We start from the raw sequence: 19,320 nt of genomic DNA on the forward strand, positions 1-19,320 counted from the left end.
TATGGATTCCCCACGCCCCGCTACCCTCCGGAGATTGTGCCCGGGTACCGAAGGGCGTAAATGCGGTAAGTTCCGCTCGTTTCCTGAAATTGATCCACATATTTTGTGCGCTCGGTGTCGGGGCCGCGAATGTACCCGAGCCGAGCCCTGTGAAGTGTGTATGTCTTGGTCGGAGGCGCAGTGGGGCTTGTACGAAGGTAGGAAGAAGCGAAGGCCTGCAAAGGAGTCGTCGGAAAGCTCTCCCGCGACTCCTTTGGTTACGGACACTTCGTCTTCTTTCCTGCCGCCCGCTCAGCTCCCACGTTTGGCGCCTTCCCCTTCGGGGGGGGGGGTCTAGGTCCTTCTCCTCACCCGATCTGTCGAGTGTGGAGGAGGGCGCGAGATACCCCGATGTTGAGTTGTACTCTGGGTCCTCTATCCGTTCGTCTACATCGCAAGAACGGGTAGAGGATCCTGCTAATCACCCGACCTTTGCTTCCTCAGGTGCTGTTGCCGGCGAAGGACGACCTCGGACAGGTGTGGCATCGTTGGGTCTGTGCAGGGCGTGCCGAGTGTCCAGGGCCTGCTCTACCATCTCGTTCTGGCTCTGTGGCGGTCACACATGCTACGGTGACGACCACTACCACGACCCTTTCAACTCCTGGCTATGCTTCACCTCCTCACCTGGTGTATACCCCGCACGCGGTCTCTGTTACTCCAACTACATCGGTGCAGGGGCCAGTCGCCGTACCACGGGGAGTGTGATGCCGCTCGCCTGGTTTGCCGTGCTGCCTCGACCGGACTTTGTGTGCCCGAAGAGCTCTGGCCCCTGGACCTCCCACTAGTACCTAGGATGTCTGTGCCGGCTGGTCCTCCACCTGGTCTGCCTGGTCAGCCTGCCGGACCTGCCCAGCCGCTGTTTACGGACGTGATATTGCCGACCACTGCTGCCGTTTCCTGTAATCTGTTCCTGCCGTCTCCACTGCTGTTCCTGTGATGCCTGCACCTGCTGACGTTGTTCCTGTTCGTGGCGCCGCTGCTCCCCCCCCCCCCGATGCCGATCTGTTCGGACAGGTGCGTCCGGGCCCTGTTGCTTCGGCAACAGCAGCCCCGGCTCCGCCCTGGATGACAGATCTGACATCTGGTCCTGAGGAAGCTGACGAAGAAGAAGAAGAGGAGGAGGTGTCGTCGTCGTCTTCATCGTCTTCTTTGTCGTCGTCGTCTGCCGCCTCTTCCCCTTCTTCTTCTAAGGCTCCCCCGCCTAAGAAGAAGAAGGTCGCCTCCTCCCCCCCCTAAGAAGTCTCCTTCGGGGTGAGCTTCTAAGGGCCCGTCTCGCTCCGGTGAGACGGGGGTGGGGGGTTCTTCGCTGGTCACCCTGCTCCTTCGGGGGCAGGACCCGTCTCTTCTTCCGCAAGGAAGAAGACTACGGGGACCAGAGGCCAGTGCCGGCTAACACCGGCACTTCCTCGCCTGCTGTTAGTGGTTCGACCACGGCAGCAGGATCCGTCTCGGCCTCTCATTCGCGAGAGGTACCGAGTTGTACGGTCGCCTCCCCCCACCAGCGAACCGTGGCAGCTAGGAAACCAGACCTCTGAGCCAGCTCAGCGTCAGGTTCACGGCACGGAGCGGAAGACTGGTGACCAAGCCAGCTCACAAGGCGACTCTCACCAGACAGCTCGTCCGCTCTCTGCGGCGATCAGCTGGCTACCCGGGCTGACGTGACGGTCCTACGAACCGGCCACGGGCTGAGGCTGGGTAAGAGGTCCCCCCGTTCGCCGGGCACCAGCCACGGCTGGTACCAGCGACGTGACGCGCCGTGAGGATACGCACCGGTCTCACCGTGACAGTGGAGCTCGCCGGTCACCCGACCGTCACTCTCACGAGAGAGCGATCGGGTACGGCGACCAGCACCAGCTCTTCTGACACACGAGACCGGGGCCGCTGTTCTCAGTCCAGCCGTTCTCCACAGCGAGACGGCTCGACCAGGCCTGCAGCTCGATCGCCATGCTGGGTTGACGATCGCCTGCAGTCTTCCAGCCCACTGGTTCTGCCAGCGAGCGAGGAGGGAGCGTCAGGTCTGCCTCTCCCATACCTTCAACCTCTCCTCGGGTTACACCGGGAGGGGCGAGGTATTGAGGAGTGATCGTGAGGGGTGCGCCCCCTCAGGATCCCACCACGACGTCCTACGTACCAGGCACGGTTCTCGGACCGGCCAGGTCGTATGACACAAGTGGCTGGAGGAGACCGAGAGGGGTCTGTCGCTGTTTCCCCCCCTCGAGGGGGGAGGGTCTCGGGAGCTGCTCCTGTTCGAGGGACTGGACGGTCCTACTCCGCAGGATGCAGTCACTCCGGAGATTCAGAGGAACTTTGCCGAGGTAATTTGCCGCTGATTCGTCAGCACAACGACAATCGGGGAAGGATCGCCGCTCCCACCATCCGAGCCCACGTCCCGGCTCGAGTCGTTCTGGGGTTCCCGAAGAGGGAACCCAGACCGACGGTGGGTTTGCCGCGTTCTGAGCTTGCCCGACTCAGTGCTGGACCAGGTAGAATCTCTTGTCTCCGGGCAAGACGGTTCTCTCAAGTCTGGCAGGTCGAGCAAGCTGCTTCCACCTCCTCTGCTGCGACAGCGGCGTTTTTACGTGCCATCTGAGGACCCGATGCCGCCCAAACAGGTGAACCCGGAGTTAGCCAGGCTAACGGCGGGTGTCTCTGCAGCAGCTCCTGTCCGAGAACCTATGGTTCTCGCAGCAAGAGGCACTCGGCCTGGAATCCACTGCCATGGCAGCTTTCCAGGCCGTCTCCTGGTTAGATCTGTGGTCCCTCAACAGTATCTAAGGTCGCAGCCAAATCTCCGGGGGAATTTCTCCCGAAGATGACTCGGCCTTTAGGAGACTTTGCCAGTCTGGGGAAGAGCCATCTCCTTCCTTGCCCACCAGACGGTGAACCTGTGGGCCAACCTGGTTTCTCCGACGTAGGGACGCCGTCCTTACTCGAGTTTCCAGGGCGGCTGGGCGTGAAGCGGCATTGGGACTCCGCAACGGACCTTTACGGAGTTCCACGTCTCTCTTCCCAGAGAGGTGGTGGACGCTGCGGTGGACAGACGGCGCACTGACGACAGTGACCGTCTGGTTCACCAGGCAGTTTCGAATTTGGCTTCTGGGCATCCTCGAACTGCGCCAAGCCAAAGAGCTCGGCTAGCGCTTCCACGTGGCTAAGACGGTAGCGGGTCCGCGTCGAAGCCCCGGGGAAAGACTCTGTCTTCTTCGACTTCTGCAAAGGGGAGCCGTAACCAGCCCTCCTCCCAGCCCTCCTTCTCCATGAGGAGGCTCTGGGAAGAAGTCGAAGAAAGGGGGGAAACGCTAGGGACGGCGTTCCCCCTCACCTGCTGCCGGAAGGAATGTGGGGGGGTGCCTGGCCAGCCATTGGGCAACTTGGCAGCGCTACGGCGCCGAGACCTGGATTGTAGATGTCCTTCGGGAGGGATATCTATTACCCTTCGAATCTCGGCCACCCCTCACCTCCAACCCGGTCCAACAGCAGCGTACGTTCCAGGGTCATCGAAGGACGTAGCATTGAGACAGGAGATCAAGACCATGCTGAGCAAGAGAGCTGTAGAAATCGTCACGGATCAGTCACCGGGCTTTACAGTCGACTCTTCCTGTGGAAAAGTCTACGGAGGCTGGCGCCCGGTGATAGATCTCTCTCCCCTGAATCGGTTCGTTCGCCAGACCAGGTTCACGATGGAGACGGCACGTTCCGTGCTCGACTCCATCAGGGAGAACGATTTCATGCTTTCAGTGGACTTGAAGGATGCGGTAATTTCCAAAATACCCATTTCATCAGCTTCCTCCAGAAAGTTACCTCCGCTTCAATCCTCGACGGGACGGCGTCTTTGTACCAGTTCAGGGCACTTTGTTTCGGTCTCTCAAACGCCGCCCCACAGGTGTTCACGCGAGTGTTCACTCTGGTGTCTGCTTGGGCCCATTCGCACGGGATACGTCTGATGAGGTATCTCGACGATTGGCTAGTCCTGGCGAGCTCCCGCTCGCAGTTGCTACAGGACAGGGATCGACTACTCGAGTTCTGTCGTGATCTGGGGATCGTTGTGAACTTCGAGAAGTCCGATCTCGAGCCCAAGCAGAGGATGAAGTACCTGGGTATGCTGATCGACACGGTAGCAGGGCGAGTCTTTCCCCGCAGACTCGCGGATCAGCAGATTCAGGGAGGCAGCCAACCAGTTCCTGTCTCGGCAGGAAAACAGGTAGCTCAGCGATGGCAAAGTCGTGATCGGACACCTGTCGTCACTCGAGAAGTTAGTCCCTCACGGGCGTCTTCACCTGCGGTCTCTTCAGTGGAGACTAAAGGAGAGTTGGTCACAGGCGACGGATCCCCCAAGCTTTCCAGTGTCACTGACACCGGAGGTGAGCAGGACCTAGCCTGGTGGCTGGACGACAGGAACCTCTTAAGAGGAGTGCCTCTGCGCACTCCCCCCCCGGACATGCAGCTCTTCTCAGACGCATCGACCGAGGGATGGGGCGCACACCTGGAGGAGTTGCCTGGACTTCAGGAGTGTGGGACGAGAACGACAAGCACCTTCACATCAATGTACTGGAACTCAAGGCAGCGTTTCTCGCTCTCCAAGAGTTCCAGGACCGCTTGATGGGACACTCAGTGGTGTTGATGTGCGACAACACCACGGTAGGCCTACGTCAACAAACAGGGGGGCCTAGTGTCTCTCCCGTTGTACCAGTTGACTCGGCAGGTGCCACGAGTTGGCCGAGGCACACTCAATAGAGCTGTCGGCACGCTACATTCCAGGGAAGAGGAATGTAGTAGCAGACACGCTCAGCCGTCGGGATATCAGGTGATAGGGACCGAGTAGGTCTCTACACCAGGACGTGGCGGAAAAAGGCTCTTCGACCTGTGGGGGCGACCGCCAGTCGTCGATCTGTTCGCCACCCGGCACAACGAAAGCTTCAGGTTTTCTTCTCAGCCGTGCCGGACCCATGGGCAGCTGCAGAGGACGCTCTTCAACACCCGTGGGACAAACCTCGTCGTCTATGCCTTTCCCCGTTCAGCCTGATTCGCAAGGTGATCAGTCGAGCACTGGTCACCCGAATCTCAGGATGATCCTGGTGGCTCCCAAATGGCCACAGGCCATTTGGTATCCGGACCTGCTGGCTCTTCTCGCAGGAGAACCACGAGAGAGATTCCCCCTTGGCACAACCTTCTCGCCCGAGCCAAACGACGTTCGAGACGGGTAACCACCACCGGCAGTTCCCAATCCCTAACGACTTCCGAAACGGCTGGCTGTTATCCACCATCTCTTGCGAACGAGAGGCTTTTCTCGTAGCGCAGCAACAGAGATGGCTGGAAACGTCCGACAGTCCTCTGCCAGCTGTGTACCAGGGGAAAAGTGGGCCGTCTTCTGTGGTTGGTGTCGTAGACGGGGATCTATCTCCTCTCAGAGCCACTCTTCAGCAGGTAGCGGATTTCCTCGTGTTCTTCGCCGAGAGAAGCTCCTCTCAGTCCCCACAGTTAAAGGATATAGAGCAGCACTGGCGCTCGTCCTAAAACTGAGGGGACTGGACATCTCGAACTCGTTCGAGATCTCCCTTGCTAATGAGGCTTAGCTTCCGAAAGGTCTTGCCCACCCAGGGAACTCAGGCCCCCTGCGTGGATGTGACTCTCCGTCCTTAGGAGTTTGACTCGAAGACCCTTCAGCCACTCCCCGAGAGTCGTCAGATAGGGATCTGACCCTCAAGACCCTCTTCTTGCTGGCCCTGGCATCGGCGAAGAGAGTAGGGGAACTTCATGGCTTTTTCTTATGATGTACGACACTCCAGGGGATGGGATCTGTGACGCTCGATTCGTCCCGAACTTCGTTGCGAAGACTCAGAAACCGTCGGTCCCTGGACGACAGGTTCGGAGTCTTTCGACGATTCCCCCTCCCTCAATGGACTTCAATCCGATAATCATGCGGATGAGATGCTGCTTTGTCCCCTGTGAGGGCGCTACAGCGCTATCTGAAGAAAACTCGACACCTCAGGCCTGAGTGTCGACACCTCTTCGTTAGCACCGGGTAACCAAGAAAGAAGTATCCAAGAACACACTTTCATTCTGGCTGCGTGAGGTCATCAGGAGGGCGTATGATGCTGATGGTAGTGATGACATCGTACATCCCGTCCGAGAGCTCACGAAGTCAGAAGTATTGGCCCCTCGTTGGCGTTTTCGTAAGAACTTCTCCGTGGCGCAGGTCCTGAAGGCAGGTGTCTGGTCTAACCAGACTACCTTCACGCCTTCTACCTGCGGGATATTGCCCACAGGTCCTTGGATACCTTTTCCTTGGGACCCGTGGTGGCTGCTCAACAAGTTGTGTAGCTAACCCAGACCCTCGCAGGCTGAAACAGCATTGAGTCCTGGTGGTGACTGTGTGGATGGATGTGTGAGTGAGTGAGTGACTGGCTCCCTCTTCCCATCTTTTCCTCCTCCTCTACCTGTGGGCAGAGGGCCACGGTCGTCACTACGCTGGATGAGGACGAGATGCAGGTAAGCTATATGACAGAGCCCCATCCTATCCCTTTTCACTAGGGATAGGAGCAGAATATCCACCCTACTTCCTCCTACAAGGGGGGGAAGTGGATGCCTAATGCCTACAAGAGTCAAACCCATGACTTTATATTTGCTCCTGTACAGGAACAAGTTCTTACATTGCTGGTACGAAGAGATACGCTTGCCTCTCTCTTAGTACTCGGTCCAGAGGTCTGACCATTGATCCTGCGGTGCCACACCCCGATCAATCGGACAAGGCTTGGATTCCCTCCCTCGCTCTTACGACCAGGGAGACTTCCAAGGTTGGGCGAACACCAGTCTGTTCACAAAAGACTCAGATTCCTCCCACCAAGAAGTGGAGTCTTCCTATTGTAAAAGGACCGAAGGTTTGTATGCCGTGTCGGAACAAATGACAATTGTCCAAATTGCATTTTCCTAACTATACCAAAACCTGAGGTCCTTTTATTTTACACATAGTCCCACCTCATGCCACCCCTCACTCTGCAGTTTTTGCTTGGGCCAAAAGCAAAAGTGATTTGTTTACCTCCCAGTCGCGACGTGCGCGCCTGTCGGACAAGCAGTTAACTACCGAACCCCTTGTTCGAAAGCTTACGACCTATCCAGCTGCCGCTAGTACCTTCCTATTGTAAAAGGACCTCAGGTTTGTATAGTTAGGAAAAATGCAATTTTGGACAAATTGTCATATCTCTGTGAGAGAGAGAGAGAGAGAGAGAGAGAGAGAGAGAGAGAGAGAGATCCTTATTTTGAAAGAGTGAAATGGAAAGATAATTGTAGTATTTCTGTAAAATACTATCACATATGATTTTTGTAATTACAATTATTATTATTATTTGAAAATATTAATAAACCTATTATAGTACTTACATGTACTATAAAAATTTCTCATCTCAGTAAAGAGAGAGAGAGAGAGAGATTATTTGAAAATATTAATAAACATATTATACTTACATGTACTATAAAAGTTTCTCGTCTCAGTGAACCGAGAGAGAGAGAGAGAGAGTGGCTGGTGGTTGAGAAGGGGGGAGGATTTGAAACTCTCAGAGGAAGATATAAGGTGTGCACTTGTTCAGGCTCTGACTCTGGTAGAGGCTCTGGCTCTGGCTGTACGTAGACGTCATATTCAGCAAGGTAACCTGACGTCCACTTGGAAATGTTCAGGACTTTCAGGAGGGCTAGGCATAGGCTCTGGCTGTAGCTCGATGTCAGAGCTTGACTGCAAAGTAGTGGCTGACAGAGAATGAAAAATGGCAGGACTCTGGTAAGGCACAAGTTGGGGCCTATGTTGGGAGTCCTGACCTAAGAGGATGTCATAGCCTCTGAGATGCATGTCATCATGGAGCCTATGTTACAGCAAATAAAAAAAAAATTGTAACTTACGTATGTATGCATGTGCTCATTTGATGGCTTTGTGAACTTCCTGGAGTTTTAGTTTCATATTTTTCTGTTAATGATATGTAATGTTCTTTCTAGTGAGAAGATATAAATCATCCAGGACAGTTTCATGACCACAATAAGAGCTAATTAGAAGTATTAAGTAATGGTTTCATGGTGAAACAAAGTATAATAATTGTTTATCTGTACTTACTCATATGGAAGTACATAAATGCCAAAGGGTGTTGTGTAGTAGACCTGCAATCTTTAGTTATTCATAGCAATTTTATGTATTTTACAGCTGATGCAGTGTTATGTACACTTCCACTTGGTGTACTTAAGCAGTCAATGTGTTCCAATCAGAGTTCCCCTCATACTGTCACATTCAACCCACTTCTTCCCCAGTGGAAAGTTGATGCAATTAACAGACTTGGGTTTGGGAATCTTAACAAGGTAAATACCTAAATATCATTCTCTCTTTACTAGGGCATATTGCATATGCATTTTAATGTGTCACTGAGTCATGTTCTTCTACTTTCATAGGATATAGGTATCCCTAATATATTAGTGTATAAAAAAGTGGACACTCTTGGCTCTAAAGAGTGACTTTTTAGATCATTTCAATGTCTAGGATAGATGTAGTATAGATTAGTTCACATGGAATAAATTACAGGATCAATTTGCTTCAGAAAGTATAAATTTACAAAAGGCAGGGAGGAGTAAAGTTAGAAATTCTTGGAGGCGCATTTTTATGATAAAATGTGGTACCATACAAAATTTCATTCTTACTTCAGTACTCAATAGTAGATGTATAAGAAAGAAAAACACCTCTTGTATGCAGTAGGTAGCTGTAGATGTTTGCTAATCAAAATAAACTTTTTTCAGGTTGTTTTATGCTTTGACCGAGTGTTTTGGGATCCTAATGCTAACCTATTTGGTCATGTTGGATCCACAACAGCAAGTAGAGGTATGTTGCTATCATGCAGAATCAAGGAATACCAAATACTATAAAGTTAAGGCCTGGATAATTTGAATAGTGTTTGAAATATTATTTACAGGCTCATTACTATATAGTTAAAGAGTTCCAAATAACAATTTGCTCTTAAGAATCTTCAATATATTTACAGATGTGTTAGTTAACTTGTATCATTCCAGGTGAACTTTTCCTCTTCTGGAATCTGTATAGAGCTCCAGTTTTGCTTGCCTTAGTTGCTGGAGAAGCTGCTGCCATTATGGAAAATGTCAGTGATGATGTCATTGTTGGCCGATGCATTGCTGTTTTGAAGGGTATATTTGGAAATTCAGCTGTACCTCAGGTATTGTGTCATTTTGTGTATTATTTGGGTAGCATTCATTTTTTTTTGTCTCTGACATGTTTTTTATGGTACTTCAGTTTTCTAAACATTCATCTCTGACAGAAAGTTTGAGGAACCTACATGTTAGCCGTCCATTTTTTATCTGAATTCTTGAGTGATATATTTTATTTTTAAGTTCAAAATATTTCCTTTCAATGACAAAGATTGCTGCTGTGGAGTATTGTAGTGCACAAGTGATGAGCAAATGTGTTTCTTTTGTAGATTGTCAGAACTTGCAAGGACGAACACTCAAGGTGTCCATTTCATTGATAGTTAGTTATATGATATTTTAACCAGACTACTTAGCTAATACATCATATGTCTCCAAGATTTTTTGTAATGCTTTTGCAGTTTGGGTCTCAAAAGACCACCTCATTACTAGAATTATTAGATAATAATAAAAGAATCATAGATATACTTAATTTTGAACATTTCATAATGGTTGCCAGTACCTTTCCTTCAATGGTCTGGGAATCTAACGCTCCACTTCAGTCTCTTGCTGCAATTTCCAGAATGTTTGGAGATGACCCCCACTGGAGGTGGGGATAGGTATTGGGGAGGATGAACTCTACAGTCTCCTGTCTCTTACAAGTAACTTCTAGGCTTATTCACTCCAGTCTAGCTGAAAAGGTGCCTGCTGTCCTCTAGAGGACAAACATGTGGATGGGTTTGTTCCGATACATAATATAAACCTTCGGTCCTTTAACAATAGGAAGGTACTTAGTGGCAGCTGAACTGGTCGTAAGCTTCGAACAAGGGGGTTCGGTAGTTAACTACTTGTCCGGCAGTTAGCGGTACGTTCGACTGCGAGGCGAGGAGTCACTTTGCTTTCGGCCGCGCTAGTGGATGGACGTGCTGCTCTTCGTCTCTCTGCCCACTTCTGTCGTATGCTTGGTTTGCTTCGCTACGTGAAGACTTTTTAGTTTTTTCTTTTACTCGTGTGTTTTTGCAAGTATATAAGTAAGTACGTGTCTTCTTTTGTTTTCATTTGTGATGGAAATGGAACAACAAGAGCCGGAGAAACCCCCTCACCCCCTCATCAACTGCAGATTGTGGCCCGGTGTTGGGCCCGTAAGTGTGGGTCCTTCCGCTCTTCCGCAAGGAAGAAGACGACGGGGACCGGAGGAGTGTCGGCTAACACCGGCACCTCCTCACCCTGGCGCCAGAGGTTCTGCCTCGGCGCCAGGTACCGTCTCGGCCTCTCGTTCGCGAGAGTCACCGAGTGTACGGTCACCTGCGGGTGACTGGACAGCCAAGACCCAGGCATCTGAGTTCTCTCGGCGACAGGATCCAGGCACGGGGTGGAAGACTGGCGGGGGTCGCTCAGGCGACCCTCACCAGACCAGCGATCGCTCTTGCGGCAACGCGCTGGTACCCAGGGTTGTCATGACAGTCCCAGACCGCTCGCGGGCTGAGGTGAGGAAGCGGTCCCCTGAACCAGCCTCGGCTGGTCCAAGCGGAGTGACGTGCCATGAGGACAGGTCCCCTGACTGCCACTCCTACCGGGACCGGACAGAGAGGGGGGACCAGCAGCAGCTCTTCTGACGCTCGTGACCGTCGCCGCTGTTCTCGGTCCAGCCGCTCTCCCTGGGAGAGCCGCTCGACCAGGCCTGCAGCCCGATCGCCACCGCGGGTTGACGATCGCCTGCAGCCCCCTCAGCACACCGGCTCTGCCTCCACAGGATGCGGTCACTCCTGAGATCCAGAGGTCATTCGCGGAGGTAATTGCGCTGATTCGTCAGCACAACGACCTCGGAGAAGGATTGCCACTCCCACCTACCGAACCCATATCGGGCTTGGAGGTGTTCTGGGGACCTAAGAAGGAACCCAGGACGGCGGTGGGTCTACCACGATCAGCCTTGGCTGACAGCGTACTAGGCCAAGTGGACACTCTCGTCTCTGGACAGAAGGGTTCGCTTCAGTCCGGTATGTCTGCTAAGCTCCTTCCTCCACCTCTACCGCGACAGAGGTGCTTCTACTTGCCTTCAGAGGACCCTCTGCCGCCCAAACAGGTTAACCTGGAGCTAGCCAGGCTAACTCCGGGGGTGTCTCTGCAGCAGCTCCTGTTGGAGAATCTCTGGTTCTCGCAGCAGGAGGCTCTTACCTTGTAATCTACCGCAATGGCAGCATTCCAAGCAGTCTCATGGCTCGACCTGTGGTCCCTCACAGTGTCGAAAACCCCGGCCTCCCTAGGGAACATCACTCCTGAAGGGGACCCGGCTTTCGTAAGACTGTGCCAGTCTGGGGGTAGGGCCATCGCCTACCTGTCCCACCAGACGGCCAACCTGTGGGCCAACCTGGGTCTCCGGCGTAGAGACGCTGTTCTCACCCAAGTGACCAGGGCGGCCGGGCGTGAGGCGGCTCTGGGTCTTCGCAACGGACCGGTGCGGAGTTCCTCCTCTCTCTTCCCAGGAGAGATGGTGGACGCTGCGGTGGAACAGCGGCGCACTGACGACAGTGACCGTTTAATACACCAGGCAGTCTCGAAGGCGTCTGGGCAGCCTCGAGCTACTGCGGCCAAGCCCAAGAGTTTGGTTAGCGCTTCCTCTGCGGCCAAGACGATCACATCGTCGAAGCCCAAAGGAAAGACTCTGCCTTCAACTTCTTCAAGGAGCGACGTCATCAGCCCTCCTTCTCACGAGGGGGAGAGGGGAAGAAGAAGTCGAAGAGAGGTGGGAAACGCTAGGGATGGCGTTCCCCCTCACCTGCTACCGGAAGGGGGTGGGTGCCTGGCGAGTTGGGCAACATGGCAGCGCTACGGTGCGGAGACCTGGATAGTAAACGTCCTTCGGGAAGGATATCTACTACCCTTCGAGTCTTGGCCACCCCTCACCTCCAACCTGGTCCATCTGCAAACCTACGTTCCTGGCTCGACCAAGGATGTGATGCTTCAGCAGGAAGTAGAAGCCATGCTGAGCAAACGTGCTATGGAGATCGTTCAGGATCAGTTGCCGGGCTTCTACAGCCGCCTCTTCCTAGTGGAGAGGTCCTTGTGGGGGCGGCTGGCGCCCGGTGATAGATCTCTCTCCCCTGAACCGATTCGTTCGCCAGACTCCGTTCACGATGGAAACAGCACGTTCAATGCTCGATTCCATCAGGGAGAACGACTTCATGCTTTCTGTAGATCTGAAGGACGTGTATTTCCAGATACCCGTCCATCAATCCTCCAGGAAGTACCTCCGCTTCATCCTCGACGGGACGGTGTACCAATTCAGGGCACTTTGTTTCGATCTCTTAACCGCCCCACAGGTGTTCACAGGTGTTCACGTGAGTGTTCACACTGGTGTCGGCTTGGGCCCATTGGTAGGGATACGTGTCTTGAGGTATCTCAACGATTGCTTAGTCCTGGTGAGCTCTCGCTCGCAGTTGCTGCAGGACAGAGATCGACTCCTTGAATTCTGCCACGATCTGGGAATCGTTGTGAATTATGAGAAGTCAGAGCTCGAACCCAAGCAGAGGATGAAGTACCTGGGCATGTTGATCGACTCGGCAGCAGGGCGAGTCTTCCCTGCAGATTCTCGGATCAGCAGGTTCAGGGAGGCAGTAAGACAGTTCCTGTTTCTACAGGAGCAACCATCTCAGCAGTGGCAATTCGTGATCGGCCACCTGTCGTCTCTCGAGAAGCTAGTCCCTTACGGGCGTCTTCACCTGCGGTCTCTTCAGTGGAGACTAAAGGAGTGTTGGTCACAGGCAAGGGACCCTCCCTTCTTCCCCGTGTCCCTCACGGAGGAGGTGAGGCAGGACCTAGCCTGGTGGCTGGACGACGGGAACCTCGTAAGAGGAGTGCCTCTTTGCCCTCCTCCTCCTCCTCCTCCTCCTCCCCTCTCTCTCTCTCTCTCTCTCTCTCTCTCTCTCTCTCTCTCTCTCTCTCTCTCTCTCTCTCTCTCTCTCTCTCCCCAGAGATGATGCTCTTCTCGGACACATCGACCGAGGGATGGGGCGCACACCTGGAGGAGTTGCTGACTGCAGGTGTTTGGGACCTTCACGACAAGCACCTTCACATCAACGCCCTGGAGCTCAAGGCAGCGTTCCTCGCTCTCCAAGAGTTCCGGGACCGTCTGGTGGGACACACTGTGGGGTAGATGTGTTACAACACGACAGTAGTGGCGTACGTCAACAAGCAGGGAGGCCTAGTGTCCCTCCTGCTGCACCAGTTGATGTTGCAGGTGCACGAGTGGGCCGCGGCACACTCAGTAGAGTTGTTGGCTTGCTACATTCCAGGCAAGAGGAATGTGGTAGCCGACAAGCTCAGTCGTCGGGATAAGATGATAGGAACTGAATGGTCCCTTCATCCAGACGTGGCGGAAAGGCTCTTCAACCTGTGGGGGCGCCCAGTCGTGGATCTGTTCACCAGCTGGCACAACAGAAAACTCCAGGTTTTCTACTCGATTGTGCTGGACCCATGGGCAGCCGCAGAGGATGCTCTTCAACATTTATGGGACAACCTCTTCGTCTACGCCTTTCCCTTGTTCTGTCTGATTCGCAAAGTGATCAGCAGGGCGCTGATCACTGCGAATATCTCTTGTGAGCGAAAGGCTTTTCTCGCAGCGCAGCAACAGAGATGGCCGGATACCTCAGACAGTCCTCTGCAGCTGTCTACCAGGGGAAGTGGTCCGTCTTCAGGTAGCGGATTTCCTCGTCTTCCTTCGCCGAGAGAAGCTCCTCTCTGTCTCTGCAGTTAAGGGCTGCAGAGCCGCCCTGGCCTGAGTCCTTAAACTGCGAGGTTTGGATATCTCCTCTTCTTTTGAGATCTCCCTCCTGATGAAGAGCTTCGAGAGGTCTTGCCCACCCAGGTAACTCAGGCCCCTGGGATGGTATGTGACTCTCGTCCTTAGGAGTTTGACTCGCAGACCCTTCGAGCCACTCCGAGTCGTCAGACAGGGATCTGACCCTCAAGACCCTCTTCTTGCTGGCCCTGGCATCGGCGAAGAGAGTAGGGGAACTTCATGGTCTTTCCTTCAATGTCAAGCATTCCAGGGGATGGGGATCTGTGATGCTCGATTTCGTCCCGAACTTCGTAGCGAAGACTCAGAATCCTTCGGTCCCTGACGACTGGTTCGAGTCCTTCACGATCCCCTCCCTGAAGGATTTCACCGATAATGATGCTGATGAGATGCTGCCTTGTCCTGTGAGGGTGCTACGGCTCTATCTGAAGAAAACTCGGCACCTCAGGCCTGAGTGTCGACACCTCTTCGTTAGCACCAGGGTTACCAAGAAAGAAGTTTTCCAAGAACACTCTTTCTCTCTGGCTGCGTGAGGTGATCAGGAGGGCATACGAGACAGCAGGCAGTGACCACACCCGTACCCTTCATTCGAGAGCCCACGAAGTCAGAGGTATTGGTCCAACCCTTGCGTTCCGCAAGAACTTCTCCCTGGCACAGGTTCTGAAGGCAGGGGTTTGGGCCAACCAGACCACCTTCACTTCATTCTACCTTTGGGATATCACCCACAGGTCCTTGGACACTTTTTCCTTGTGTGACTGCATGAATAGACGAGTGAAAGAGAGTGTGACTGGCTTCTCTTCCTCCTTTGTTCTTCTCCTCTACCTGTGGGCGGAGGGCCGCGGTCGTCACAACGCTGAACAGGAGGCTGATGCAGGTAAGCTACACAACCGAGCCCCATCCTACCCCTTTCAGTAGGGATAGAAGTGTTTATCCACCACTCCCCAACAAGGGGGGAGTGGAAGCCAACAAGAGACAAACCCATGACTTTACCTTGGCTCTTGAAGTAGGAACTAGTTCTTGCTTTTTGCTATTTATAAGAGGTACGCTTGCCTCCCTCTTATAAATTTGGTCCAGAAGTCTGACCACTGATCCTGCGGTGCACACCCTGATCAGCTGGGCAGAGGCTGGGATCCCTCCCTCTGCTCTTATGACCAGGGAGGGAATCCAAGGTAGGACGAACACCAGTCTGTTCATATGACTCAGATTCCACCCAATTATAAGTGAGTCTTCCTATTGTTAAAGGACCGAAGTTTTGTATTACGTATCGGAAATAATAACAATTTGTCGAAAATTGTATTTTTCCTAACTATACAAACCTGAGGTCCTTTACATATAGTCCCACCTCATGTCACCCCTCACTCTGCGTTTCCTGGGCGTAAAGCAAAGTGACTCCTTGGCTCGCAGTCGAACGTACCAGTAACTGCCAGACAAGTAGTTAACTACCGAACCCCCTTGTTCGAAGCTTACGACCGATTCAGCTGCCGCTAAGTACTTTCCTATTGTTAAAGGACCTCAGGTTTGTATAGTTTGGAAAAATACAATTTTCGACAAATTGTTATTTTAAGAATATGCCTTTCTCACTGGGGTTCCAGGTGTCCTTTACTCTTGTGACTGAGGTAGGCCACTAAAAGCCCCTTATATTTGTCCTTCCAGCATCTTAAATGGCATGTGAGACAGATTGGCACTACACAAATTTTTCTTTGCTATTCAGCTCCTTCACTAGACTGGCTGAAAATAGGTTAGGGTACATTCAGCCTTATCAACTTTTGATAAGCAAGCGGCAAACTCCCCCCCACATAAACTTAATTTATCTGGCCACCAAACTCACCCGCAATCACACTTTCCTCTTTACACTACAGAATACAGCAGGACAATTGACCCATACCCACACACAGAACAAAAAAATGACACAAACACATGTACTTACCCAACTCCAGATACTCCGGGCTAGGCTGTGCTGTCTGCTGGTTATAGGCTAGCTGAGACACAACCACTGCCGATAACCAAACATAAACCAAACAACCAAGAACCACAACCCCACAACAACCTAACAACCAGACAAATCACTGAGCAGAACACCAACAGCTCGAAACAACACGACAACCACATGACTCACCCCAGCACAACAACCCGCCAACACCAACAATGCCCCAGCCACCACTCACAGACCCCGAAACGCACTACCAACCTTTTCAGCTTCACCACAACCAGACAGACATGCACAACAACTTTACATCACCAAAATAAATCAAATAACACATCAACTGGCCATCAACGGACAAGACTGCTGCCAAAACCAACTCTATGGCTTCACCCAACGCCTTACTTCTTACGACTCCCGTAACACACACTGCCACTGATATACTACACAACAGACATGCTTAAGACTGCCATTCAACCATTCCCATTTATTATTCCATTACTCTCTCTCTCTCTCTCTCTCTCTCTCTCTCTCTCTCTCTCTCTCTCTCTCTCTCTCTCAACCCTTGGAGATGTTGTCAAATATAAACAGTGGCGTGGTTGGTTTGGTGTTTGCATCTCACCTTGGTGGTCGCGGGTTCGATTCTCGGCCATTCCATTGAGGAGTGAGAGATGTGTATTTCTGGTGATAGAAGTTCACTCTCGACATGGTTCAGAAGTCACGTAAAGCCGTTGGTCCCATTGCTGAATAACCACTAGTTCCATGCAACGTAAAAACACCATACAAACAAACTCTCTAGTTATCCCCATACTTTGCCTCACAATACCTCTCATATTCCTTAAAAAAGTCCCCTATGTTCCTACTACCATATTCCTCGTATTGTGCACATCTAGGTATCTCTCATATACGGCCTTTCGTACCTCCTGCTCGCTCTCACTCTCACTACTTCCATTCTGATCCCTCTTAACCTCATCCGAATACAATGAATCAACTTCTCTACTAACATCCATGCTCTTGATTACGCTCTTCTTACCCATCTTTCTACCTACCTGTTTCCACTCACCGCTATCTAAATCACTCTCAGCCCTTTCCCCAATGTATTCAGTCCTAGTCTCATCCTGTCCATCACCCTTACTAACCTTCTTTCCCTTAGTCTTCTTCTTTTCCTCAGCCCCCTTCTTATTCTTGTCCTCAGTTTTATCCTTATCCTGTGTCTTCCCCTTCTTTCTATTACTTATCACAACCAAATCACCTTCGTCACTTGTAGTCTCATCCACTCATCCACTCGCTCTTCCCCTTTCTTTACCACTCCTGGCCCATCACAAGACCCAGTAGGCCTACCTTCCCATGAACCCCTTCATCATCTCCTGCGCTGCATTCATCATTGCTAAGAATTTTTCGTCCATTTTCTCAACCATTCTCTCTTCCGCTCCTTTAAGTTCTTTCATTTCCACTTTCGCATTCTTAGCATTCTTCTCATTTCCTCTAACTCGCTCTTCAGCTCCTCACACTCTACCCTTAACCTCTCATTCTCAACTTCCAACCTTTGCTTAGCTTTCCTCGCCAACTGCAACTCCTTCTTCAGCCTCTCAACCTCACTCAATCCTTCCAACCCAAATTTTCTCACCACTCATACACACTCGCCCAGACCAATCATCCTACAGCTCCATATCACCTGTTCGGGCACCAAAAAATAATGTGGCGGGATAACAAGTTTAAAAGCAAGCGGCAAACCCCCCCCCACACACACACAAACTTATCTATCTGGCTACCAAACTCACCCTCAATCACACTTTCCTTTTTACACTACAGAATACAGCAGGACAATTGACCCATACCCACACACACAACGAAAAAAAACACAAACACATGTACTTACCCAACTCCAGATACTCCGGGCTAGGCTGTGCTGTCCGCTGGATTTAGGCTAGCTAAGACACAACCACCGCCGATAATCAAACACAAACCAACCGAGAACCACAACCCCACAACAACCTAACAACCCGACAAATCACTGAGCATAACACCAACAGCTCGAAACAACACGACTTACCCCAGCACAACAACCTGGCAACACCAACACTGCCCCAGCCACCACTCACAGATCCCGAAACGCACTACCAACCTTTTCAGCTTCACCACAACCAGACAGACACATGTACAACAACTTTACAGCACCAAAATCAATCAAATAACACATCAACTGGCCATCAACGGACAAGACTGCTGCCAAAACCAACTCTATGACTTCACCCAATGCCTTACTTCTTACGACTCTCCTATCACACACTGCCACTGATATACTACACAACAGAGCGCCACAACAGACACGCTTACGACCGCCATTCAACCACTCCCATTTATTCTCTTTCTCTCTCTCACGCAATCCTTGGAGATGTCAAATATAAAGTACTATCCTTACTCCTCCATAATCCTTCCATTAATTTTAATGAGGAGTGTGCCTTAGAGGAGCCTACACATTCTTCTCGACGTCGGTCTCTGTTGCTGGAGCAGGAGGAGGGAGACACACAAGAGTTTTTGTCTTCCTTTTCGGAAGTTGTCGATCTCATTCGTGGGTTCAACAATTTGGAAAGTAGGACTCAGGCCTGGTCGTCTTACACTCCTTGCTTGGAAGCCTTGGTGGGAGCTATGCAGGATCCCAAATCATCTCTTTAGCTTCCCTTGTCGGGGCACGTCCAGTCGGTCTTGCATAAGGTTAACGCCTTTGTTTCGGACCGGGACAGTTTGCTTCGCTCCAGGGGCTCTGCTAAACTACTACCCTTGCCTCTCACGAGACATAGGAATAGGAAGTACTATGCTATGAACTCTGCATTTTTGATGTCATGCCATGTTAACCCAGACATCATTCGCCTGAAGCCGGGATTGACTTTAGAGCAGGTGAGGTCGGTGGCTCCGTCCTTGTCTCCACAAGATGCCTCAGCATAGGAATCTACGGCAGCCTCCATGTTGCAGATGGTTTCTTGGCTGGACTTCTGGTCTGTGGTCATTGTCAAGGTAGTTTCTGACAGCTCACCAGAAGGGTGGGTAAATGCATCCTCGCTTGCCAGTATGTTGCAGTCTGGAGGCAAGGCGTTTCTAAGTCGGAGTCTCGTCCTCGGAGATGTCCGGCTCCTCCTCCTCACCCTGTCCAGCAGCAGTCAAGATCATTGCCTGGTAGGCTGTTGAGGAGTTTGATTTTGTCAGGGCCTTCCTGTTCTGCTCAGCCTAGGTCAGAGTACCAATGTCCCTTTCGCTCTCGTTCCTTTAAGCCAAGAAGGGGCCCTAGGGACAGCGGTATAGGGGGCCGTCGGTAGGTTAGGCGCCTCTCCCTCTCCTGTGCCACGGGTGGGGTGGTGCCTGGCGGGCCATTGAGCTAAGTGGCAGAGTTATGGGGTGG

The 19,320-nt window shown here is 52.0% G+C and overlaps 1 protein-coding gene across 1 annotated transcript in view; it reads left to right on the forward strand.

Moving 5' to 3' along the window:
- The window catches only part of LOC135226955 (lysine-specific histone demethylase 1A-like), a gene marked incomplete in the record, with an annotated part of 193,084 nt that overhangs the window by 148,505 nt on the left and 25,259 nt on the right, over positions 1–19,320 (forward strand). Inside the window, 3 exon segments of the mRNA XM_064266638.1 lie at positions 8,225–8,376; positions 8,809–8,890; positions 9,079–9,239. Coding sequence (XP_064122708.1) covers positions 8,225–8,376; positions 8,809–8,890; positions 9,079–9,239 — 395 coding nt within the window.

Source organism: Macrobrachium nipponense, chromosome 15 (assembly GCF_015104395.2).
Source record: "Macrobrachium nipponense isolate FS-2020 chromosome 15, ASM1510439v2, whole genome shotgun sequence".
Lineage (NCBI taxonomy): Eukaryota > Metazoa > Arthropoda > Malacostraca > Decapoda > Palaemonidae > Macrobrachium > Macrobrachium nipponense.